The sequence below is a fragment of the Falco punctatus genome (genome assembly GCF_963210335.1).
Source record: "Falco punctatus genome assembly, chromosome: 8".
NCBI classification, from domain to species: Eukaryota; Metazoa; Chordata; class Aves; order Falconiformes; family Falconidae; genus Falco; species Falco punctatus.
This window is the reverse complement of record NC_137588.1, coordinates 36,841,082-36,866,612: the sequence shown is the minus strand read 5'-3', so window position 1 is coordinate 36,866,612 and position 25,531 is coordinate 36,841,082. Positions and strand designations below refer to the sequence as shown.

Genomic DNA, 25,531 nt, shown 5'->3' with positions numbered 1-25,531 from the left:
GAGGCTGCAGTCATGTTCAAGGGGAGGGTATGGACTCCTGCCAGTGTAGCGGGCTGCACAGAGAGCTCTGCTCCTGCCGTTCCTGGGCTGCTGCCAGAGACAGAGCAGTGAGCTACATCACCCTTGGCCTGAGCACTATGGCTGGTTTTGCGTGGGTAAGGAACTGGGGAGGGTGTTATCTCCTGCTTTCCCCCACCTGTGAATCCTGAGCTTGGGCTAAGTCCTCCTGCGAGACTGGGTCCCGGTGGGGAATGTTGAGCCAGAGAATCCTCTGGGATACACTCAGGAGAGATCTGCGGTGTGCCAGGGGACGGGTGAAGTCTCATGTGCTTCTCTGCTGTTCACAAGGAGAACTTCACACATTTGCACATCCCACGTCACCTGCAGAAGTGCTTGCAGGCCTTGGATACCTTCACCGATAGGCAAGAAGTTTAGACTTGACTATCTAAATCCTTTCATAGATTCATCCCTAGAAAACACTTCAAGGTCACCCAAAGATGCCATAGTAAAAGGTGATGGCTGAAATCTGTCTTATCCACTGGGACCATCCTCGTCTTACGATTATTTGTAAAAATGTTCTAATTTTTACACTGATTCAGCAGCATTTAGAAGAAGTAGGTTTATCTTTGGTAATGCTTGCTTTTTATTTATGAAATTCCTAGCATAAATGAAGTCTGGTTACTGTAAACCTGCAGAACACAAGGCTTTAAAGACATTTTTGTCAGATCATGGTAAGAACAACCTTGATGTGGTTTGCCAAGCTTTGAATTATAATGTATGTCATCAGTAATGTAGGTTGTTATAATTTACTTCTGACATTAAGATCTTGCTTTTGGGCATATAGTTGCAAATGTATCCTATTCACTTTCTTACTTTCTAAATGCCCTTCATGTTTCAGTAAGACAATCCAATCAAAACTAAAGACCAAATGCACTGTAAAACAAATCAAGCATACAAACAATTCTTAAGCGTTCCTCTTATATGTTAGCTTGCTTGCCCAAGGCTTCTAAACTTCTTAAGCTATGTAATCGTGAAGCGTACAAAAGTTTTCAAAGGAAACATTTACACTATATATTTTATATGTTGCTCAGGCTGGAATCTGTAAAAAGAGAATCACACAGATAAGAATTTATCATAAATCTAACCATACTGGTCTGAGACTTACTGCTACTGAACATCCTCATGCAAAATGATGTGTGTGTGTGTCTGATTTTCTTAAGTTACAATTTAAAAGAATACGGTTTATGATGACAGCACTTTGGAAGTGACTAATTGTGCTAAGAGATATGCAACCCCTGATGAAACAAAAGTTTCCCGCAAGGAAAGATGCTTTAATTTAATGATAGTCATAAAGCCAATTTTTAAAGGTATAAAAGTCACTTATTCCCTGTCTTTAGCCTTAGGCTGAATACCATATCCTGCACATGCTTTCCATCAAAACCATTTCATGTTCTGCTCATAAAGGCAGAATATGTGTGTTTCTACCTTTTCCCACCCTTTAGTACAAAGCATACAATTTTTTTTCCAGCAAGGATCCATGCAAAACACTTAGAAATCTGTGGCTGGAGCTTGGTCTGTAATAGAACTTGGTATTAACTGGGGCCACAGCCCCTTTGCACTGGCATGGCAGTGTGAATGCATGGTCCCTGGCTTGGCAGCGGCTGCCTGAGTTTGCAGAGGATCCAAATTGCTCCATTTGTTTCCTCTGGCAACTGGAACAACCACTGGGGATGTTTGCAATCCCAACATTAATGACATTGTTGCCGACTGAAGCATGGTAAGGAGCAGCAGCTTAGAGATTTCCAGGGCAGGGTCTGCATTCAGGGAGACTGTGGACACGTGCTTGCAAAAGCCCTTTAAATCTCTGGAAGAAATCACACACCCCCTAAAAAGCCACCAAAAGGAATGGGTGATGTACTGACAGATGAGTTACCAGGGGGTGGGATTGAGGAATCCTAACTGACTCCCCCATTTGGGTTTTAAGCTGATAAAGAGGAAGATTAGATTTTCCCTGTGTGATAACCATCTCCCTGCCCTCCTCAGCTGCAAATAATTAAATGAGTTTCAGTAAGTGTGACATAAGATCAGATCCCAAGAGCTTCTGCCAAAGAGCACTTATAAGGCATGAATTAAACACAGGCTGAAGCACTTTTAACCAACCAGCTTGTTTCTCACAGAGAGCCAGGAACTTCTTCATTTAGGAGCCTGACATTTTGCTTGAGTTCTGCTGAGCAGAACAGATCACACTAGTTAACACGGTAATGAAGAAGTGATGGTGGTATTTGCACTTGACTCGAACATCAGCGTAAATTCTGTTCCTCGTCCAGATCAGTATGACTTCCCTGAAATAAAGCATATTTCAGCCTCATTAACCAATTCGAGATCTAAAATGAAATGAGATAAATTTAACTTAAATTCACCATAACCAGGCTGGCTTTAAGAACTCATATCTCTGGGGCTGTAAGGATGTTTCCAGTAACTGTTCCTGCAAGGTAATCTATTCTGAGCTTTTTAATGGGCCCAGATACCCTCAAAATTTTAATTGTAAATACTCAGATCAGATATATGGACTTCTGCTTTCTTAATGTTACTGCCACTCATGAAAACTTGTAGTATTCCTGCATTAGTGTTTCAGGCAATAGAAGAATTTTAATGTCTTAAAATGGTACATTTATCATTTAGCTGCCAACACAGAATTAGAACAATGAACAATTTAAAAAATAATTACTGCACTTTAGAATAGCCTTTATTTCAAACTCTAGATTTCAGTTGTGTTCATACTGCACACTTAAAGCGATGTTTAAATATTTTCACTTTTCAACAAGACGGCTACCCAAAGTGGACATCTGAGAAATAAAAATTGTAATTAAACCCTTGAAAGGAGGTTACATTTGCTAAGTTACCTGTTGTGAGAACTGCGTCGTGGTTCTCGAGGCTCAGCCTGTTGGGATTAGCCAAGTACATGTAGTTTCTTCATAAATTAATTAATTTTTTTAGCAGTAGTATAGCCAAACGTCATACTCAAAATAACCTGTTTCTAAGGGGTCACCTTGATGTGACACCCCTGTATTGGTGTCATCAAAATTAATAGGAAAACTTGCCTTAAGCTTAATTGGTATTTCAATGCCTACGTTTTCAAATTACTTGAACAGTTTCTTAATTAAACTGGAACGTTAAAAAAGAAACTGCTCTTTTTTTTTTGCTGTTTTCTTAATATTAAAATATTTCAAAGATAATTGCAATCCATATGGAAGAGTGCTTTTTGTAAAAAAAAAATAATTAAATCCTGTACTTGATAGTACATGTTAATTATAAGAAAGAAACAACTGGGGGAAAAAAGGTAATGGGTAGTCCAAAGGCCAGCAATGATTTCACCTGAATGATTGAACATAGCAATTGTTTCCCAGCTGTTTAGATTGCAATCTCATTGTGGATTTGTATTGCTTTCACTGACTATATCTTTAATATCTACATGGACAGATGCTGTTGCGGTTGTTAAGATATTTTAGGAAACTCGCATCTTCCATCACCATTGTCACAAGTTAAAGGTCCAGAGACCTTAAGCTAATGGTTCAAACTCATCTTGCCAAAGCAACAGAGTGAAAACAATTATAACTGTTTTTCTTACTGATCATTTAAAAGAAAATTAAGTGAATGAGAAGATTTTTTCAATGTCAGTAAAGTCATTCTTTCCCTCAGCTTGTGATGTTTCTGGAGCTTTATTTAATGGATAACTTCTGACATTTTTCTTATCTGTGGATCGTTTATTGTGTAGATGTGTTTTAACATCTACCCTGTTCTTGCATCCTCACTCACCATCCTGAAATTAACCATATTCAGCAAATAAACCATATACTTGTGTTCATCAAGCGGTGTTACAGTTAGGGATGGAAATGTATTACTAAGCTTAAATTAATGTACCAATTCATTAAACATTTTCAAGCTGTGTGCCGTTATTTGTTAGAGACAAAATGCTAGCTGATTGCACTAAAAAGCCTCTTACGCTCCAATATATACAACCTAAGTTACCTCAGCTTCCAGCTCACGCAAACCCGACCCACAATGAGCTCTGGTTGCTGGAAATTAGATAACTTTCTACCAGTTGTTTTAATCTGCTTGTGTTTTCTTTCAGGTTCACCAGTGGCAGTTCAGCACTCTGAACCTTGGCCTGTGTTTTTTCCTGGTTTATATCAGCATAAGCCAGACCAGAATCAGACCCTGGCTTCTCTCCGATGTGTTGAACCAGTTTTGGCATCGTGCAGCTCTTCATACAAAGAGCCAGAGGCTTACAGCAGAGTACCAGGCTGCAGGAGGTTTGCCCATCTTTTCTTCTGAATCTATTTAAGTTTGATGTTTGTTTAAAGAAAAATACATTGCTAGTGCCAATTAGATAACTGGATCGTTCGTTTTCTTCCATCAGAAATTTCTTTTTATTTTATTTTTGCTTCTAAGGGCCTGGCTTCTAAAGCATAATAGTGCATATCTAATTAAATGGGCTGTTTGTGAGATTGAGCTCTGAAATTATAAATACTCTCCGAGTTTGTAACAAGTAATATTCTTCAGAGAAATTTGCACTCATCCATTATTAAAATGGGGACAAAATGGAATTTCCATCATCTGTCAAGCTCAGAGCTATTGCTGTCTTTTCTAAACCTGCTTGCTAGTCCAGCCTCCCTCATGAGCCTCGTACCAGGAGAAGCAGCGAAAAAGGCAGAATTGAAGGAGAGATGGAGCAAAGGTGATTGTTTGACACTTGCCTGTGTCTTGTCTTCTAAGTAGAGCTGCTGTTTTTCCCCACAAGAAACTAAAGCTGTTAATTGCACGCTCTGCAGCCCATGTCACCCACCGTAGCTGCAGCTGTGTGCCATCACCCTGCCCACTGCAGCCCCATGCCCGTTTCTGCATCCCAGCTGGCGATGCAACATGTGCCACACCGGTCAACAGGGGAAAACCTCTGGGACAGCCTGGCTCACCCCACGCACCCCGGAGCAGGGCTGCAGGCCTGTCCCCAAGTAGGGAACATAAGCCAGAACCTCTTGCTCCTCTTACATCCACAGAAATGGGAGATATTCTGCTGCCTTCATTTCTTCGGCAGAGGCAGCAACGTTTGGCTTGCTGGTTCTTGCTGCTGGTTTTTCCCCCCCTGTTCTTTACCCAGAAAATAACTTGGACAGCTGGAGTGCTCAGAAAAGGCCTCTTTTTTCCTCCCGATTAATTACGCAGCTGAGTCCATGGTCTTTGATGTTGTTGCTGTGAACACTGATAAAACTTGAGGAGCTTTAGAGCATGAAAGTTGCTGCAACCGGTCTTTCTGGCTGTTGGTGTGTCAATACCCTATCGAGTCAGCAATTATCTTAAACCTTTATTGCAAGTCTATGCAAAATAGAGGAAAAATTTCTCCGTAATCATTTTTTATAAGACCCTTCCGCAAGATCCTTCTCCACATGCAAATTCACATGTGCTTACTGGTTTTAATACCGTTCCTGCAATCACTGCTTAAAATGTTTTAATGTTATTTCAGGTGCTGGTGAGATGATCTGATAAGGTTAGTGTTTAGCAGGGAAGGGCACGTCCACTCAGAGACACTTCTGACCAGGCAGTGCCTAGCATCGCTGGCAGAATTTACCCATCTGCACGATATTGCCTCTTTTTGCATTTGTAATAATATGGCTCTTTAACACACTGGAAAAAAGGTTCTGCATTTAAAAATGCCACAGAAGTGAAGATTAAGAAAGCAAGCGCAGACACCCAGCTGTTGAAAGGAAAAGCGGTATGAAATAGGGGGTGGGGAACAGAATTAGCATTCTCCTCACACGCTCACCGCCTGCTCTAATCACAATGCAGGCATTATCAGCAAGCGTTGAATCTTTGTATTATTTCCAAGTTTCCCCTATTGTCAGTCATTGTGACAAAGTGCAGGACAAACTGACACAATGATGAATCACTCCAGACATTGAGTTTTCACATGGCTGTCAGATGATCTCAGTAGGCTGTGTCACCTGAAAATGCCACAAGACTAAAACCCTGTTGTACTTCAGAACAAAAACAGAGTTTGGTATAAACTCCACTGATTCAGGACATAAACATGGGAGTCTGGAGGGCTGCCTCAGATTTCTCTTCCCCAGGAAATCTCTGCATTTTCATCCAGTGTGAATGAAATCAGAATCAGTTCTCAGGATTTATTAACATGTCTTGCTTGCAAACCAGGAAGATATGTTGTTTGGGTTTTTAAATTAAATTCCTGCATGGAAGGACTCGTACTATGCTCATTTGTAAAAAATACTTCAGTCAAGATGTAATGCCTATCAAAGTACGGGGTATTTTATCCTAATAGTTTTGGTTGCACATATAAAAATGAATTTCTTGCAGTTTCTTTTTCCTGCACGGCCAAGTTAGGTTATCTAGCAGGCTTTTTACTTTCTCTGTGGGTCAGGTAAGATGTAGCTGTACTGATAACTGATTGATATATAGCCGCATGCAAATATGCTTATTTAAGTACATGCCTTGACTTCATGTGTATCTTCTTGTCGGTGCTATTGTGAGTCCAGCCCAGAAGAACATTGCTCTTTCCCACATTATTATTCACAAAGGCAGCTTTCTACGTTATTTCTGTTCCTGCACAATATTCATGATAGCGATTTGATACCTTAGCAGTTTCAAGGTTATCAAGTGATTGAAAATCCTACTGCTTACTTCAAGGTGTAACATATAAACTGTACTGCCATCCATTCAAGTAATATAATAGTTTTTCTTAATGCATTTCATGAACTCCTGATTTAAAGTGTAAGCTAACTTCAGAAAGGGCTTATCAGCCCCAGACTTTGTCAGTGCTGCTTGGCTGTTGAATATAGTCCCCTGAGTCTGTATCACTGCATGTAGCACTTAAGCAGGCAATATTTAATCTGTTTCAGAGATATTGATACATCAGCTCCCGAATGAGGACATTGAACCACAGTCATAATGAGAAACAAAGAAGTGGTTATTTATCTCACGTGTCGAAGTGCTAGTGCTCCTTTGATATGAATCTCATAAGCAAGAATTGCAGATTGTAGATCATGGGGATTAACTTCATACCAAAGAGCAGCTACAGAGCCATATGATACAGTAGCGTTCGTTAACAATGAACAAATAAATGCCACTGAATGCTTAATGAGGACATTGAAGAAAAGCCCATCATTTCTCAACCTGTTTTGGAGGCTCCCAGCCACCCACTGAAATTTGGCTGCAGATGCAGTTTGGGTGGTTTCTGATTGGTGGAGAGTGTTGCTTGATGGAGTTTACATGGTGGCATCTGCTTAAGTAACAGATGTCTGTGCCACTAAGGTGCTATGTTCTCACTTTTTATATAGAGAGAAATTGCTTCTCAAAGAGTTTTTATTGTCTTTATGCAAATTAAAATACAAAATTCCTCTCCTTAAAGGATCCTCATTATAACAAGAACCTTAAATAATCATAAATACATATGCAGCCTCATAAAATCTTTTGCTCTTTGGATATCAAGGAAGTTCCTTCTGTGTTGCCAATTGTGCATGAAATTAGTTCTTATTTCAGCTACCAGTATGAAGATACCAGCTTTTATTCAGTGAAGCCCCACTGGATTTCTAAACAAATAGTGCAGAGTAGTTGTTTGTGCCAAAGTATTTCAAGGCGGAAATTTTGCATTCTGTTTCTTGTGCAGTGTTGAAGAGTAAGATAGAGCTCTGTGCGTATTCCCTAGAAGCCTGGTGACAGAAATATATATTTTTTAATCTTTCCTTTGCCAATTTTCTTTAGTAGGCAAATGCATGACGTCTTTACGGATTTTTTTTTTTTTTTCCACCGGGGATTGAAATCTGTGAAGGAATCATGCCTAGAAAAATGCCCACAGATGCCATTTTACTTTGGGCTGAGTGTTGATAGCCAAGTTGTTATGTTTCTGATTTATCTCACATCATAACTTTGTGTCAGGTATGACTTAGTGCCTTGCATGACACTAAATTCCCCATCTGTTTTGTTTATTTCCAGCGACAGGGATGAAGGACCTTTATCCTTTGCATTACCTATGTATGGACCAAGCAAGATGGCAGGTGCTCCATTGCACAGCACCTTCAGGGAAGATGAAAAGCAGGACTGCTAAGGGAGGCCACAGCCCCAACCCAATTTGCTCAGGAGTAAAAGCAGATGCTGAGGTAGGCAAGACTGTACCGTAACAGGGAGTGTTGGGAGTTTCTCCTACGGGCTACACAGTTCAGGGCAACAGCTCCTGGGCTAGGCAAAGTGACTAGGGGTAATGGTTTTAAACTAAAAAAAGGGTGAATTTAGATTAGATATGAAGAAGAAGTTCTTTACTGTGAGGGTGGTGAGGCGGTGGGCCAGGCTGCCCAGAGCAGCTGTGGGTGCCCCATCCCTGGCAGTGCTCCAGGCCAGGCTGGATGGGGCTGGGAGCAGCCTGGGCTGAGGCAGGGGGTGTGTCCCTGCCCAGGGCAGAGGGCTGGAACTAGATGATCTTTAAGGTCCCTTCCAACCCAGACCATTCTATGATTCTATGATCCTTGATGAGGAAAGCAGGATGAATGTGCTAATACCAGATGAGAGCATCTACCAGCTGCTTCCAGCCCCTTTGCAAAAAAAATGTATGGAGTTCAGTCGGCATGTGAAAGCACCTGCTAGTCACTTCATCACTCTTAGGCAGAACAAATTGCCCCATGAGGGCTTCTAAGATCGGCCTTGGCTGCCAACCCCAGAGATTATCTGGCTGCCCCCACCCCTCCCTGTCACCCACACAACAGAGGCAAGCTGGGCACAAGGTTGCTGTCCAGGCAAATGTGTATCTATGCACCTTCTATTCCTTCATGTGGGTTCAACAATCGCCAAACCTATAGTAAACTTGAGAGAAATGGCTAAATTCTTGCAAAGAGGAGAGCCTGGATCATATCTGGTCTCATCATGCAGTTTGTGCTTGTTTTTTGTCTTTTTAGAATATGTTGCATTGAGGCAAAATAGATTGAAAAAGAAAGTAAAGGGAACAGAAATGTGATTCTTGTTTTTTTCCAACCTGTGGGATGTGATGCTGTAGGAGTCAGACGCCAAAGTCTGTTCACTGTTTCAATGGGTAAACCGTCTTTTAGATAAATATTTCTGATACGACCTTTTCCCGACCATATTTTTTTCACATATCTATCTAGGAGGTGGTGGATGTGCGGTGTATTATTAACCTGGTGGCAACAACATTAGTAACATAGAAGGGTGCTTTATTCTTCTGCTAGCGCTCGCATCTGTTTCACAAACATTACCAAGATAATCACATTCTTTCTGCATCTGCTTTGCTTTAGCTCACACAGATAATTCAAGGGTAATGCACCTTGTCTAAGCTAATTCTAAATACATGCCTCAAACATAACAAAAAGTGTTTGGTGGGTATTTTGACCCAGTGCACTACATCAAAGTAACCAAGTAAGCTGTAAATGCTTTGAATAAAATTGGACAAAAATTGGCATTTTTCCAGCCATGTTTCTGACTGGCAGTTGTTTGAGTTTTAAACTTTCACTTTATGTGAATATATATCAAATTACAGTGCAAACTGTAAGTTATTCAGGTGCTCCAGTGAGACCTGTGCTGGGAGATAAAATATACAACGGACAGTGTGCTCTCAGGTCTAAGATGAGACCTGACCTTTTCAGATAACCTGCAAATTATCAAAATTGGCTATGTGGGATGACACCTTTGAGACGTTGCACCTAATGTGGAGGAACTCAGAGCCCTCTGGGTCCAAATCTCTGGGACTTTGCCCAGTGGATTCAGCCATTAAGTCATGAAAAATGGAATCATGCAGGTGATCCTTGAAAGTGTGGTTAAATGAAATTAAACAAAATGGATAAACATAGTGAATGTGGTACTTAATAAAAACAGAATGTTGTTCATTGAAAAATGACAAGAGGTCACACCTCTGGAGGAAGCCTTACATCCCCACTGAAGCTGCCCTTCTTGCACACTACACATATCAAATCCTGGTTTGTACGGTTAAGAAATATCAGTGACCATTAGTATCAGCAGCTTCTGTTAGGTCCTGTGATCAAGTAATAATCTAAGGTGTCAGAAGCTTGAAATGACTCCATTAGAGCCAGGAAAGAAGAGAATTTATGAAGGCATCATTAGTATTTCCTTTTCAAACTTCATGCAAATTTCTTGGAGGAACATATGCTTAGAGTCCTCTGTTAGCACTTGGAGCCAAGAGGACTCTCCTTCTCAGCACTGGCTACCACCTGTCATCTTCTGAAAAGTATGCCATATGGTTTCAGATAGCTAATACTACACTGGACATCATTCTATGCATAAGCTTGATTTCTTCTTCATAACCTAATTTTACATATTATACTTCCAATAATCAGTATGATAAATCAATTTAAAAATAAATTATTAGCACTATTCATATTTGCAAATACATTCACCTGACAGACTTTATTGATAAAGTTCAACTTGTGTTTGGCTGATGTTACATTAAAGTACCCATCAACATAAAAGAGCAAACAAAATGAGGATTTTTCAACCAACTCCTGAGGTTGTACAGACAGCAGAGACAACTCTGAATCCCTTCTAAAACAAAACCAGCTTCTGTGCAGCAGATCAACGTTTGGAGATACAAGATGGCAAAGAGGGGTCTGAAACAGGTCTTTATTCTTCATCTTTCAATGCTAAAATGCAGAATTGGAGATCTGAGAGCAAAGGCAACAGAAAACAAACTGAGAAAACAAGTGAGTTTGTCTCCAACAGAAAAATTTAGTGCTATGTAAAGTGATCTATCAGTTATCTTCTTATTGCAGTAATAAGTAGCCACAAAACTGTAGGATGTATTTGACCTGAAGAGAAGCCTTGCTTTATCTTGAAGAACTGCATCAAATGGCAGGGTGTTTGTCCCAAGGTTAAGAGCTGCTTCAACAGTAAAAAGACATCCTGGATTTGATCATTCATCTCACCAACGTTTTAAATTTGAGGTTTGGGGACTATTTTCCAATTTAGCCCAGTATAAGTGGGAGTTCATTTATGCCTATTTTATTTTTCTCTGCGCTCACTTGTTCACACCACTGAAATTTTGCTTTCCTTCCTTCTGCTTCTGTTGTCCTTACTGTTTTGCTGTGTATTTTTTAACTCAAGATTTTTATAACATTATAATTACTGCAATTCTTCACAAAAAGCCAATAATATTGGCTTTTTACACAATTAATCAGTAATTAATGATTTAAATTAAAAGCAATATGTGATAGATAAACATAGGAAAACCTTGAGCATGCTTAGTGGCATTCAGATGTTGGGCAAATGTAATCTTGCCTGCAACTGGTGGTGCTGTACCTGAGAATTCCTCACGGCCAACACAAACAAGGAGCAAAACAGGAAGAAAGGCTAGATCCTTCTGCAGGTTGTAGGAAACAGATTTTAAAATGTCCTGTTGAAACATAGGCACAAAACACTGCCCTGTCATTGGGAATAATAGGCAACAAATCGACACAGTCATTAGGGAACTGAAAATGAGAAGTATAGGAAACAGCAATTAAGCAATTTCAAGCCTAAATCATAACAGCACAAGAGAAACTCCCCAGATGCCTTCGCAGCCTTTCAAATAATTGCTGGATAAGTCTTGCCAGGAAAAAGAAAAAAAAAAAAAAAAAAGGAGGGGAAAAAAAAAGAAAAAAAGAAATCAAAATCAATGCATATACTCAGGAAAACACAGAACTACAAAATGAAATTAATGAGAGGAAATTCCCGATGGACGAAAGAGGAAAGGACATGAGAGGACTGCACCATCCCCTGGGGCAGCAGCACAGGACATGGCTTTGCAGGGAGGAGCCATGCAGGAGCCATGTGGCCACCAGCCCCATCCCCAAGCCCAGCTGCTGCCCCACATGCCATGCCCTCCCAGGACCCTCCTCATTTTTGACATGGGATTTCTGTAACTGTGTCCACGATGGAGGAGATTCACCTTCAATGGGTGATTTGGGGGACTGGAGGGATCCCTTCTGGGAAGCTCCCCGCAGAGCCTACTGTCCTCCTGGTTCCTGCAGCTTCTCCCCAGGCTAATGCCCCATCAGTCTGATCCCCTCACCTCAGAACACCTCCGGGTAGACAGAGCATCCTGAAATACCCACACCTGTACAGTCTGAACTGGCTGATCTGGGCAGCCTGGCAGTCGAGGAAATGTCCTAAGCAGAAATTCAACAGCTCTGCTGTCCCTTGTTTGACTCTGCTTGTGAGTTCATGTTTCAGTCATCATAAACAATATTCTCCAGTCCTCTAAATCTACGCAATTACTCAGATTTATCCTTCTAAGCAATTGTGCAAGGGGAGTCATTTGTTTGTCCTTGAGAATTCTTTAGGATAGTTAAATATGGAAGCCCTGCATCTCTTTGCCTGATGATGGAAAAAAATACTGGTGTTTAACAGGGTTGATATTGCTTATGGTTTTTCTGATGGTGACCTGAGTTGAAGTCCTAACACTGCCATGTGTGTAAGCTTTCCTGAGCCCAGCCTCATTTTATGCCAAGCAACACTGATGACATGTATATTGAGAATGTGGGAGTTTTGTCCCTAAATCTTAAATGTGTTTTCAAACTAACTCCATGACTAAGAAGTAGTGATGGGGGGTGGGGGTGGTGGTTAGGCACTGCAACTGCCTCCTATCTGTTGGTGCAGTGTCCTGCATAGCCAGAAAATGATGTTTACCCCTTCCGAACCACAAAGTTCCTTTGTATATTCCCAGAAAACACCATATTTCAGGTAAAAGCTGGGTTTGCAGACATGTGGTGACCACCTGGACAGCATGCGTGCAAGAGGGTGCACACCTTCTGAAGGAACAGGACCCATCACACACAGACATGGTTCTTTGTAGCTGATTTGAAGTATGTCTTGCCAGGAATGTCCCTTTCCAGGACCAGTAAGAAGATGATGCAGTGGAGGTCCTGACCATCTGGTTATGTGTAAAGGCACAAGCAGAAAGTTATGGAAATTATTAAGAAAAAAATAAAAGAACCAAATAAGAGATAGCTAACTATATGAAGTCCCAAATCTTAGCTCCAGGTAGTGCAATCATCTATTTCTTCCATTTGCATGATTAATTGACATCTTGTTAACTGCTCATTAGGGACACTGCAGATCAGTGTGGAACAACATAAACACTTCGCAACAGAGAAGAGGGTCTCTAATTGTGAATTACACTGGAAACAAAATTGGGTTTTAAAAAGCCATTTAAGGAGTCAGCCTGTGTTACTTGCAAGGTAAAATCTGGAGACTGAAAACTTTCCGATCTGCTGCTGGAGAGTGTATGTGGCAGGCTGCGCTGAACTCTCGATGCTGCTCTGATTTTGATGAGTTCCAGATTGTGTATTGTCTCTGGCCAGTGATCTGAATAGCCAGAAGTAGTCACAAAACATGTTTTTTTTTTAAAAAGCTTTCAATCTCATTGACATATCAGTGCAGTGGAGTGTATTTCTTGGTTAATTTATACATATCTCTGAAGGCTCAGTTTTACACGTGAATAAGATTTCAAGTCAAGAAATACCTTGTTCTAATGATGAAGGCTCTGCTGCAGAGTTGTTGTCTGTAAATATAGATGCTGCATATAGAGCAGGAATATCTAATTACAAATGACCTGCTCTACAGTGCACTTCAGAGGCAGTGGTGCTGAGGGCAGAGCCAGCAGTGGTCTGGCATGCAGAAACCCAGTGCTTAAACCCCTTCTGCAAGGTGCCAGGTCCCTTCTCTCCATGTCTGCAGGCAGATGTCTGTCACTTCAATAGGACCACGTGCATGTGAGTGACGATGCCTGAACAAGTGCTTTCGCTGACCATGGTTACCCCACAAGCCATTACACTGATATTGGAGATCTGGAAACCAATTACTACATGCAAACCAGCTTGAGATACTCAGATGGAAGGAACTGGCAACGGACCAAGATTACTTCTTTCTGCTACTGTGGCTCCTGGGTGCTTTGGTAGTAAATAATAAATAACAAGTCAGAAAAGGTTGTAGCTACCAACTTTTGTTCGTACAATAGGGCTAAAATTGTATCCCCTATATGGTCAGAGTAAGAACATTGGAAGTGTTAGTATAAGCCCCACACAATGCTTTGAACCTGTAGTGGTGGCATTGTGAGGATGACTCCTTAATCAGGAGTCAGTGACTGAGGTTCTTCTTAACTGGGGGAACCTCCTAGCTCCCCGGGGGTGGAGGTTCCACCATGGTACTGTGGCTCCCTGTACCCCTTGCAAACTGGGAGGCTGTTGTGCCTTCCCGTGCACAGTGCTTGGCCAGGAGAGGTAGCAACCACTTCATACTCTTGCACATCACAGCAGTGGTATTATGAGATTTTTCTCCCCGTTGCAGCCTGGCAGTTCCAGCGGGAATTCTGGGCTAAATGACATTTTTTCTTTTTTTATCCATGCACCAGAGAGTAATTTAATTTGTTTTCTTTCTTGCTTGTTTTGTATTGCTGCAGCAGAAAGGACAAGGACTGATAAAGGGAGAAAGCAACAGAGCTGTGGCAGTGATTTCCCATTTTATTTATGGTGACACTGTGTAGCAAAATGTAAAAACAGATCTCAGTGCTGACAGTTTTGTTGCTGCTTGATCTCAGGCTGGCACTTCAGAGCCCCCCCCTCCACCACCTACGAGGAGCTGTGCCTGAGCAGAGGGGTCAGGCAAAGACCTGTATCAGATGCATGGGGCAGCTCTCAAGAAAGCAAAACAGAGAGCAATTTAGAGTTAATTTTTCATGGAGGAGCCACCTCGGGCTAAATCTTGCTCTCCTGAAACTGGAGTCAAAGAGATGTGTCCTGTGAATGACGAGAGAAAAGTCTGGGAACCAGAAACATAGCAAAATCCTCCCAAAGGAGAATGTGAAAAATATCATTGCAGCTGAAAACAGAAATATCTGGCTTCTGTTACAGCCTTTTCCAAACAGTACCCTATTTGCATGACAGGTGAGCAGTGAATCACGCTGTGTGAGGCTTTTTGATATTAAAAAAACCCCACTTTACTGAAGGAGACAATGAACATTTTAAAATCAATGGGCTGAACGACCAGCAAGGTACCAGTGGTGATGACTGCCCATTTGAAAAAAGCAAAAAAGCCTGATGGGGTGCAGCCCAAGCAAGTACAGAATCAGTGATATCGTTAGCTTTTCATTTGAAAGCCACTTTTACAGGAATGCACCTCTCATTCACTGTACTGCCTGGCCACGCATCTTACTTGATTAAAAGAAAAAAATAAATATCTGAAAAGCATGTAAGCAAATATTGAACGAGAACAGTCAAATGACAAAAGAGACAGAGAATGGCCATGACTTCTTTTTAACTCAAGGAAGGTATTCACAAACCACAGAAAGAAAAAAACTTACATTTTCAAATAGGGACAACAGTATTTAACAGCATGAATATGTCAGTTTTGATTTTTTTATTTTTTAAAAAAATTATATTGCACACCGCTGGCAGTAGCAGCTGCAACACCTGTTTTCATTAATGCTGCAGGTGCGGTGTGAGTATTGCCACACTCGGCTAAACTTTTGATGTCCTCAAGGGACTGCACAGGGGGATGACTTTGATGGATCGCAGTTGCACTTGAAACCAAGCTAGGAAAGATTAGCGTGTCTCAGGCAGAGAGATTCCACTCGCTTGATTTTTTTTTTTTGTTCTGATGAGATAATTTTTCTAATTAACCTTGATAACATTTCCAGACACGCAGGCCTACCCAAACATAGATGGAAATACATTTTCAAATGGACATTTTGCTTCTACCCATATTTTCTAGTGGTGAATGCAGAATTTTAACACCTTGGTTGCCAACAGATTTTTTGGGGAAACTAAAGCTGAGCCTCTTTAACAGAAGCAGAAGTTGCCCACAAGAGCCTTTGGCAGAAATCCATGCTTCCCTAGGCACCTATGTGCTTTAGATACACTGATCGAATAAGGAAAGCAGGATGAACCTAAAAGCAACCTTAGAGTGTCAGGTGCCAGTTTGTCTTTATTCCTCTTTTGATGCTCATCAAGGAAGCCAGCGATGCTGTCCTATTCTGAGCAGGGTCTGAACAACTGTAAAAAATGTTTCGAAAGCCAAGGTGTGCCGGGACCTGGTCCAATGGAAACCTTTAGTGTCTGACCTTTGCCTCCCACACCATTCCACTTAGGAACAGGAAAGACCATTTTGTAATCCCCCTGAATCCACATGAAAATCATCCTGGAAGCAAAACTAACCATTTGCCCTGCTCTCCACCTACTTTGTGCACTTTTCAAGTTACTCAAGTGCCCAGCCAACTGCTTCCAGAAGTTTTTCAAAGCTCTCCTGGGTCCCCTCGTTCTTGTCTGGCTTTACACCAGCGCTGATTTTCTACTACATGGAGCTGGAAAAGCAGTTCTCTGCTTCCCAAAAGGATGCATGACACCTGTGAGATAGAACCAGTGACTCCCTGGGCATCCTTTCACTATGGCTCCGAAAGGCTTTCCCAGGGCACTTGCTGGAGGCAGTGGTTTTCTCTGAGACCTGAAAGGCACTAAAGCTTGCTGGGAATGCAATATAAGAAATAATCTCACACATTATCTAGGCTCAAATATGATAAATGTGAATTTATTCCTAACCATTGATCATATTTCTGAGTGTCTGCCTATGTTGTAACAAATAAAGAGTGTTTAACAGGAGCTGCAACATCATTTCATAAACTTTCATACAGGCAGAGGAACTGAGAAACCATAATATAGGTAAAAACCTGTATTTTCCCCAGAAGCTGGGAATTTGGATTTAGGGACAAGTTTGAGCAGGGTATTTGGCACCAGCTAAACAGAATTTAAGAGACGGCTAACGCATATGTGAGTTTTAAGAAGACAGCAATTTTAGAGACATCACAGTTCTTTCTTACCTCTTAGGCTGGTACTTCATCGCCAATCTGCTTTTCACCTTCTCGAAGAGACCCTAACTCCAGTTTTTGCTGCAGCTGGGTTTATACAAAGCCAATAGTTAGCTGTCCACTTTGAAGTGACTTTATAGGTCTTTTAACACCTCTGGTAAAAGATGGTGATTGCTCTGGGTGAGCATTACTTTGTTGGGCAGAAGTGATTGCTCTGTGGGATTGGTTTTCTTTACCCATAGCAAGTTTTTTGTGTTATTCTTCTCAAAGGAGTCAACAACACTGTCCATTTCTAAGACAGTTTTACAGAGACTGTAAAATAGAAGTGTTTTGAAAACTAAAGCATGCCAATACTCAGGAATTACTTATTATAAAATCCAGTTGTGCTGTTAGCTGAACGTGCTGGTGATTAGGTGCCGTTCACCCAAGCCCCAAAGGCATTCTTCATGATGGTTCACAAAATAATTTGCAAAAATTTCAGACTTGATACTATGTATGTATTATTTTACTCAAAGGGTAACAGTTTTGAGAATGTGTTATGTTCTTCCAGACATACTTTTGTGAGTGGTTTTGTTTCACATTGCTCGTTTCTGAGTCACACAGTCTTTCTACTTCACCAAGCTTTGCCATAACTTCTAAAGGACACAGGCAGAGAAGAACAGATGGAAATAATGATAATTACTTGCTTTGAACATTGCAAGAAATACACAAAGCCTATAAGGTTTCATCCAAAGTTAATGGAGAGACTGTCAATCTACTGTACTTATATTGCCTCCATTACTGTAGGATCTGAGCACCTCAGCAGCTTTCAGGAGTTTATCCTCAGGACCATGTGAGATGGGGAAGCATATTTTTCCCCATTTCATAGAGGAAGAGAAAGACTTTTTGTGCTTGCCAAGTTCATACACACTGATGGAGCAGGAGTTTGAAGCTGGCTGTTTCAAGTTCTTCAGCTGCCTTGATGGTTTGAAGCTGGCTGTTTCAAGTCCTTCAGCTGCCTTGATGGTAACCAGATCCCACGTGACCTGCTGAATGGGTGGCTGCTGGATCCATCTCACCCTGACAGGCATCCTTCATCTTTAATGCCACACACTTTAAGCCACATGTGGAGTACAGTACCAAGTGTGATGACCAAACGGACCATAACAGCTATTTAACCATCTCGCAAGCCTCAGGATGTCAAAAGTTGGTTCTAGTGAAGTGAATCTCAAGAAATTACAAAGGCAGTACGAGTCATACCCAAATCCATGTGATTTTTCAACAGCTCCCTAAAAAAAGTCTTGTCCCGCTCAGATGAAATGCGTATTAATTAGTGAACAGGGCATGAACAGAAAATCACTGACAAAGGACATTTACTACCCATAAATAACATGGCCTCTGCAATAATCCGGAGCAAAAACCTGTGAGGACATCTCACTGATGTTTCTTGCCCACGTTTCACTGCCCCAAGCACCCTCTCCTACCACATCTATCACATCCTTTGATCCACCTGCCACACTGCTGTTCTGGCTCACTCTTGCTTTCTCACAGGACATTCCCAGGGACAGGGTTTTCCATTCAGTATCTTTTGGCACGTGTAAACTCTTCTGCCCTGACCTCCTGGTACTTTTGTCCCACCAGTCCCATCCACGATGCTTTGCCACAGGGGGTCACCATGCTTGCAGCCTGCCCTCCCAGGTGCATGCACCACAGCATCCCTGCAGCACCCAGCAGCCACAAAACTCCTCCACTGTCCCCCAGCCCACACAGTGCTCTCCAACAGCATGGTATTATTTATAAAGTTCCCTAGTAAAGGGGATTGTGCACAACCAGTTAGGATATGGAAGCCTGGGTTGCGATGAAGACCCTCCTTATTTAAACAATGTGTTTGGGCTAATCACAGCTGAAGATTTTACTTTACTAGAGGAATCAATACATCATTCATGCACTAAGTGCTAGACCTCACCTCTTACGTTTTACTTCTGGATGAAAGCAGTGTATACTTCCAGTGGCAAGCAAGCCTGCAGCAAACTGTGTCACCAGCATCCACAAAAGGGATTGTTTCTGAAACAGCAGGCAAGAACATTTGGTCTGCAAAAGAAATGCAATATTTTAAACAGCATAGAGGGCATAAAATGAGATTTTGGGGTTAAAGGTTTGGGTGATTGTTTTGTTTTTGAAGAAACAAACCAGGAATAATATACAAACATTCATCAAACATCTGTCTACACATCCACTACATGTGCAGTACATGAAAAGTGCAATTCTGGGGCACTGTGTGTGATACATGTGCAACAATAACATAGATATTAATTTGAAGTAAATGTGTACTACATACAGTGCTCATGTAATTTTCAGGAACTACGTAAAGGTAGCATGAAGGGCTTAGCTATGAGGATTTAAATAGTAGGGAGAATTCAGAAACCATAGTTAAAGAACTTAAAAAGAACATCTGAGAAGATGAACCTTTTGATAGGATTTATACTGCCTATGGGATTGCAGAGCTTTAATCAACAAAAGCAGCTTATTCCATCAATGTCGTGAGCAACAGCAGAAAAGGCATCATCAGTGAAGAACACTGTAGAAAATTTCTTTGGTTTAAAAAACTATTTAGAGAAATCTGAGACTCCTCCCTTTGTCTGGTGACCATCTGGATGGATTTTGCCTTGGAAAACCTGTCTTGGACTTAAAGCAAATAAACATTTGTTCACATGGTGTGAAAGAAAAGATTGAAGCAATGTGCCAGAACTGGAAAAGCTGTCCATGCATATCAGTATATTTACCTAGAGCAAGAAAAATGTGCTCTTTGTTTCTGGTACATTATCTTTGGTCCCCTTGTGAAGGTCTCTTTGACCATCGTGCATAATGTCAAGTCAGGGAAAGGATACTTACTTTTTCCCATATATGACATCTAGCTCTATAACATACATTTGCATTGAAGATCTGTTGCCAGAAGACTCTTGCACCATGTTAGAGGCTGCAAGGTTAATTTTTGTGTTCTTTAATGAGGTTTTAGTCCTCCCAAAAGCAATTCCCTGGGGGAGGAGGTGCCCCCTGGCCTGGCAGCACTGCTGGCAGCCCAGACCTGGAGCACGCTGCAGGGTTTCTGGCGAGCTTTTCAGGACCAGTACCCAGCAAGGCGGCGGTGCCAGATGGTCCCCCCTCTGCTGGGTTGGGCTGCCAGAGCCAGACCCCAGCCATTCTGGGCAGCTGGCTGTCGTGCTGATGGACCCAAAGCCATCAGCTGGCACTGGGGCCACTGTCCAAGGCCTGTAAAGCGGGATAGGTGGTAAACTCCATAATGGGGAGGAATAATGCAAAGAGGCAGAAATGTTTATTTTCCTTTTCCTTTATGGTTAGCCATTATGAATTTGGGTGGCACTGTTTTGGATGGACCCTGGACAACTCTGTCTCTGTTCTGCAATATATTCACTCAAACGCTCATTTAAATGAGCTGGCAGTTCAGGTGGTGGTTGTTTCCCATTTCAAGCTATTTAGCATCCCTGGCTGTTTCTTTGCTAACTGAAATATCTGATATCCTTCAACAAAATAGCAGTGACTGCTAACAATATACATATCAAACCCAGACAGCAACTAAACTTTTATACTTTTTAACATTCCTGATTGTCAATATTTACTGGACCACTGAACCTGCCTCGCCCAATGCACAGAGGAAGGAGGAACACTGTGGTTTGTATTTCTTCTTTTCACAGCTTTGAGTACAGTGTAAGTAACCTTTCCTATAAAGTCAGCAAATACGATCCTTCATCTCAGACGATGTATGATTTACAAATGTAGTAATGATGGGTCGTCGCATTTATATGAGTCCACATAGAGGGTGAAAAGTTAGAATACTTTGGAAGGAGCTGATACATAATCCACAAAGGACACGGATAAATCATGCATTGGCTCTTGCTTATTTGTGTACCATCATTGCTCTGGTAGAAAGACGCTCATGTTGCCTGACTAACATCAAGTATTTCAAGACTACTTTGCTAGTGTACATTTTGACAGTCTAATGTGCATTTTTGCAGGTGTAAATATAGATATACCTAAAAGATATACCTGGAAGATTTTAAGTTCAAGATGAAACACCTTTTGCTTAAAGACCTTTTCCTTTTAATTTTAAAACTACCTTGAAGTGAGCTACAAATTACTTGGTGTTAAAATGAACAGCAAAGATTTAGAAGAAAGTATGGGTGTTAAAATGCTTTAAATTTCAGTAAAATCTTTATGAAATTTTTAGAGCAAATTGAGGGCACCTATGCAGGCACATATTACCTTCCCGCCAACACTGCAGAGTCTGAAAGCTAAATTATTAGGAAAGCTCTTTTGCTGGATTTCAGACAAATCATTTTAATGTGCCAAAATTGATTTGGCATGAAATCATCAATAGACCCTCCAGAATACTAAAAGCATTAAAGGCAGAGGCCAGGACTGTCAAACTTGTTTGGCTAAAGTTAGGCTCGTAAATTAATAGTTAGGCATCCAGATTAAAGTTTTCTGCTTCCAGGTGTGCTGTGGGTCTGTTGGTCCAGGTGAAGAGATTTCAGCAAGTGACACACGGGTGTACTGGGAATACTGGAGGCAAGGGGAAGAGTTTAATGGCTTTGCTTCTCAGCTCAAATCTTCATCTACAAGCCTCAGGTGCTGTAGGTAACCACCCCAGGTAGTTGCTAAACCACTATAGTTTTGTGCATTCCCCCCCACCCCCCACCACAAATCCACAGATTTTGACTCTGAACCACACATCTTTCTTTTCATCCATCAAAAACACCTGTGTAGCTCAGTACTCTGAGCAGAGAGCTGAAAGGTAGAGATCACTAACCTCTTCTCCCAGCTCCACTTTCGACTCCCCTCACAGCCCTGGGTGAAACTTCCCCCAGCCTCAGCTTCCTTGTCTGTAAGACAGTGATGACAGTGCTTATTTTCTATGTGTCCTGTGAGCTTCTCTCATTATATTCAGCTGCTTTCCCTGAAGCACAAACTTACTGTAGGATCTTTGGTATGAAAACATAGAGCCATCTTCTTCCCCCAGCTAGTTGTATTCATGGAGTTTAAGAGTGTGCAACAGCGTTTGGACCAGGTCTTTAGGCTTTAAGCTACATACATGCTATCTCTAACATTTAGGGACAGCAGGAGCCTTGAGTGACATAAATCTGCTTTCTTTAGCTTTAGTGGATTTGAAAGAATTTCTTTTGGTGGAGGTATTGATTCCCTTCAGCTGAGATCCAGGCCTCTGCCTTTTCAGTAGCAACGTTTCCTACAACGATTGAGAAAAGTACAGTAGAGGAGGAGAGCTGCAGCCAAGCAACAACTCAAGGGAACTAAAACTGTCGTAGCTGATTAACAGAAATGAAAGCTGCTCAGAAACAAATCTGAGTATGAATTTGGCACACAAGAATTAATTGAGAAGGGGATTCTCTTTGTACTTCTTTTAGTAGGTCAGACAGTTTATCCACTAAGTTGCCTTTGAAGCTGCCTACAAAAAAACCATCGCTGGAAAGATGAAACAAGCCAGTGAGTGAAGTCATCTGTTTGTCCTAAACCCTGCTATTCTGAGTGAATTAGTTGCACAGTGAATAACAGAAGCTTAAGCCAAAGTTGCTCCATTAGCCTTTCCAAAGGGAGGGTAAGAAAGGAACAGCAGTGGCAAGGTGGCATGCAGCCTTAGTGCAACAACAGGGCCGTAATGCTGGGAGGCTGGATTTCATGCAGCTGTGCAATACTTCTGCTTTCGCTGCAGAAAACGGCAAAGGACCGAACACAAATTCGTAGCAATGTGCTCTTTTCCTGATGGCATTCGTGTAATGGTGGTGCGGGGCAGGTGAAAGTTATGGTGATACCATGGAGACTTCACCATAGTAGTATGAATGGTAGCTATGAATTCAGTGTGAGTTTTTACATTGATTTTAATGGAATGTGCCTCACAGGAGAGAAAAGCAGATACAGGTGCATAAATTGATCAGTAGCACACAGGACAAAGGCTGCGGCTCCTGCTGAAGTCAATGGGAGGAAGGGTTCTCACTAATAACATACAGAAAGGTATTTGAGAAAAAGAAATGTACATTTAGAACAAAGCAATTGTTTGGTTTTTCTAGCCCTTGGCTGCTTCAAGATACTGACAGTAGAAAATTTCACTTTTTAAAGCTGCCTCCGTTTTAAATACAGAAAGACAATGTGGGATGTTTGTCCTAAAGAGAGCAGGAATAAAAGAGATATTGAGATCTTGCAGTCCTGCTCTTCCTCACCGGAGAGGAGTCGTGGCAGACCATGCCATTCTTTGCCGTCAGCATCCAAACTTGTAGCTAAGGAATCACTCATCCTTCGCTGATGATCAGTTAGGTATAAGAAATGGAGGAAAAGAGGATGCAGTCACAGAATATGGCACATTTTAGAAAGTAAATTGTGAAAACAATACTTGCTCTGCCCATATTTTTCCGTACCTGTAGCTCCAAAACCAATAAAAGAGGCTTTTTGTCATGATGCTGTATTATGTTGTATTTGTTGTTTTTTCCAGCCTAAAGTGCTTTGTGTGTGAGATTAAAAAGCTGCAAGTCTCAGGCCATCTGGCCAACCAAATGGATTTAGTGTACAGGATCACTGCCAGATGTATGCCAGTTGTAAGTTTAATTTTTGAACATATAAAGTGCCTAGGGCTCTGTGTCTGTTATTCAGAGGAAACCATGTTCCCGTTTTCCAAAAGAATCTAGATACAGTTTGAACCTAGGTGTATAGTCTTTTCTTCTTCACATGGTTTAAGGGCGTGTTCTTTTTTTCTCATAAAGAAAAAGACGGCAAGAGAATGTTACGTGTACCTCACGCGTTACGTATGTTTGATCACAACTGTCTGACCTTGTGGAACAGTAGGAAACACAGCAGTAAGTTTTCTCAAGGAGCTTCATTGAAACTGTTTAATTGAAAGATAAAATTTCACAGAGTACTTTAATTTGCAGTTATATTTATTTATGATCAACTTGGAGAATAAATATGTTTTCAAGTACATAATAGCTTATAATAGCTTAGAAGTGATATTTAATTGATTTGATTTATTTTGAATGAGGAACTAGGGGAAGATGAGATCTATTTTTAGCTTTACAGACTGTAAGAAGGATAAAGTGCGTTTAATTTTTTTATTTTGCAAGTATTCTCACATAACAAGGTCTACAGCGCATCTGAGATGGATATTGTGAACATGAGGAAAGGTGTGAGCTTAGTAACTCTGGGATTTGCAAAGAGGTCTTAGAGGATTTTGTTCAAAAGACACCAGTCAAAATCCAGACTGGAGCGGGTTTTGGTGATTGGAAACGGTGATTTGCAGGTCTGGCTCTCCTGCCTAATGTGCTGCTGCCCACATCAGTGTATTTCTTTGCAGCTGAAATACTGAGGTTGAATTATGTTCTCCTAAACAGACCTGAAGGCCCAATGAATCAGAGATAAATGTTTGGAAAGGAAAGAAAGACTCGTTTGTCAGGGCAGAGTTATTCTCCCCTGTCTGACAGAGCGGTGAGGGAGGAGCTGGTGGAAGCCAGACACCCACAGCAGTCAGTGGTGTCCACAGTGGACCCCAGTGCCTTCAAAACCCACTGCACTGGCTGGATTCATCAGTTTCCATCACAGTCAAGTTAAATTACATGTAGGCAAAAGTAAGTTCAAAAGTTTGGAAAAGGAGAGTGGTAGCAATGTTGTTAGACACTGCCAAGAAGCAGAGCCTCTGGTAGGATTTTCTTTGCAAATGTCTCTAACACTAAAAACAAATCTCAGTCTTCCAAAAAAAAGGGCTGCGTTAGCCTTGAAATCAGCAGGACTAATTGCATTCTTGTTCCTGGACATAGAAAAGTTTTGGTTAGCAGCTCAGGTGATTGGTACGTTAGCAGCTCAGGTGATTACCGAGCGAAAAGGGCTCCATGTGGGTTTTGGTGCAACTTTCTGATGAAAAGACATAAAAGAAAAGCTGGCACTGTAATTTACAGTTTATTTTATTCTTGAAAGTAATTTTCCCTATGATATTAGCCTTCCTTTTTTTTTCCTCCTGCAAACTCATTCAGGGGCTGGGAATCAGGAAAACCAAACAAATAGTAGGTTTCATATAGTAAGGAACAGCAAATTGAGCAAAAGGAGGATTATGAAGACTAAATCTTTTGTTCAAAGAGTGATTAAAAAGCATTAAGTTGGATGAAGTCAATCTAGAGCTTAACTGCATGAACCTTCTGCTCTGTTTTTCTTCTGTTTGGTTTTACATGTATTAAGAAATTAAAGGAGTGGGAGAGACCTCTCGAGGACTGCTGAGGCTGGTGCTGCTTAAAATAACAGTTGAGCAAAATCAGTTGGACATAAGCTCTGTTTCCTGGTTTCCAGGCAATGTAAATTGTCCTGGCCAGCTGTGTCCAAGAGCAGCAAGAATAAGTTGAGTGCTTTTTTCCAGAGGAGGACTTAAGCAATTCACACCCAAATGCATGTGCCATGGGAATTCCTCCAGGCAATGAAATTCTGGGATTTGTAGCCTCCTCTCCCCACAGCTTAAGTGAAAAGTTCCCCTGCCCAACAGCAAATACAGCTGCAATTCATTGCTGAAATAAAGAATTGTCAGGGTAATTGCTATTTGCTTTGCATTCAAAATACTCTTTCTTTTGCTGTGGTTTTAGATTAAATCTGCACAAGAACATCCCAGCTCTCACAGTGATGTTT

General features: G+C 41.3%; 1 protein-coding gene across 1 annotated transcript in view; it reads left to right on the top strand.

Moving 5' to 3' along the window:
• Nucleotides 1-25,531, top strand: part of LOC308068675 (uncharacterized protein) — a 148,462-nt gene that overhangs the window by 104,775 nt on the left and 18,156 nt on the right. Inside the window, exons 3-4 of the mRNA XM_080399675.1 lie at nt 4,133-4,313; nt 8,005-8,168. Coding sequence (XP_080255801.1) covers nt 4,133-4,313; nt 8,005-8,168 — 345 coding nt within the window. The remainder of the gene's footprint in view (nt 1-4,132; nt 4,314-8,004; nt 8,169-25,531) is intronic.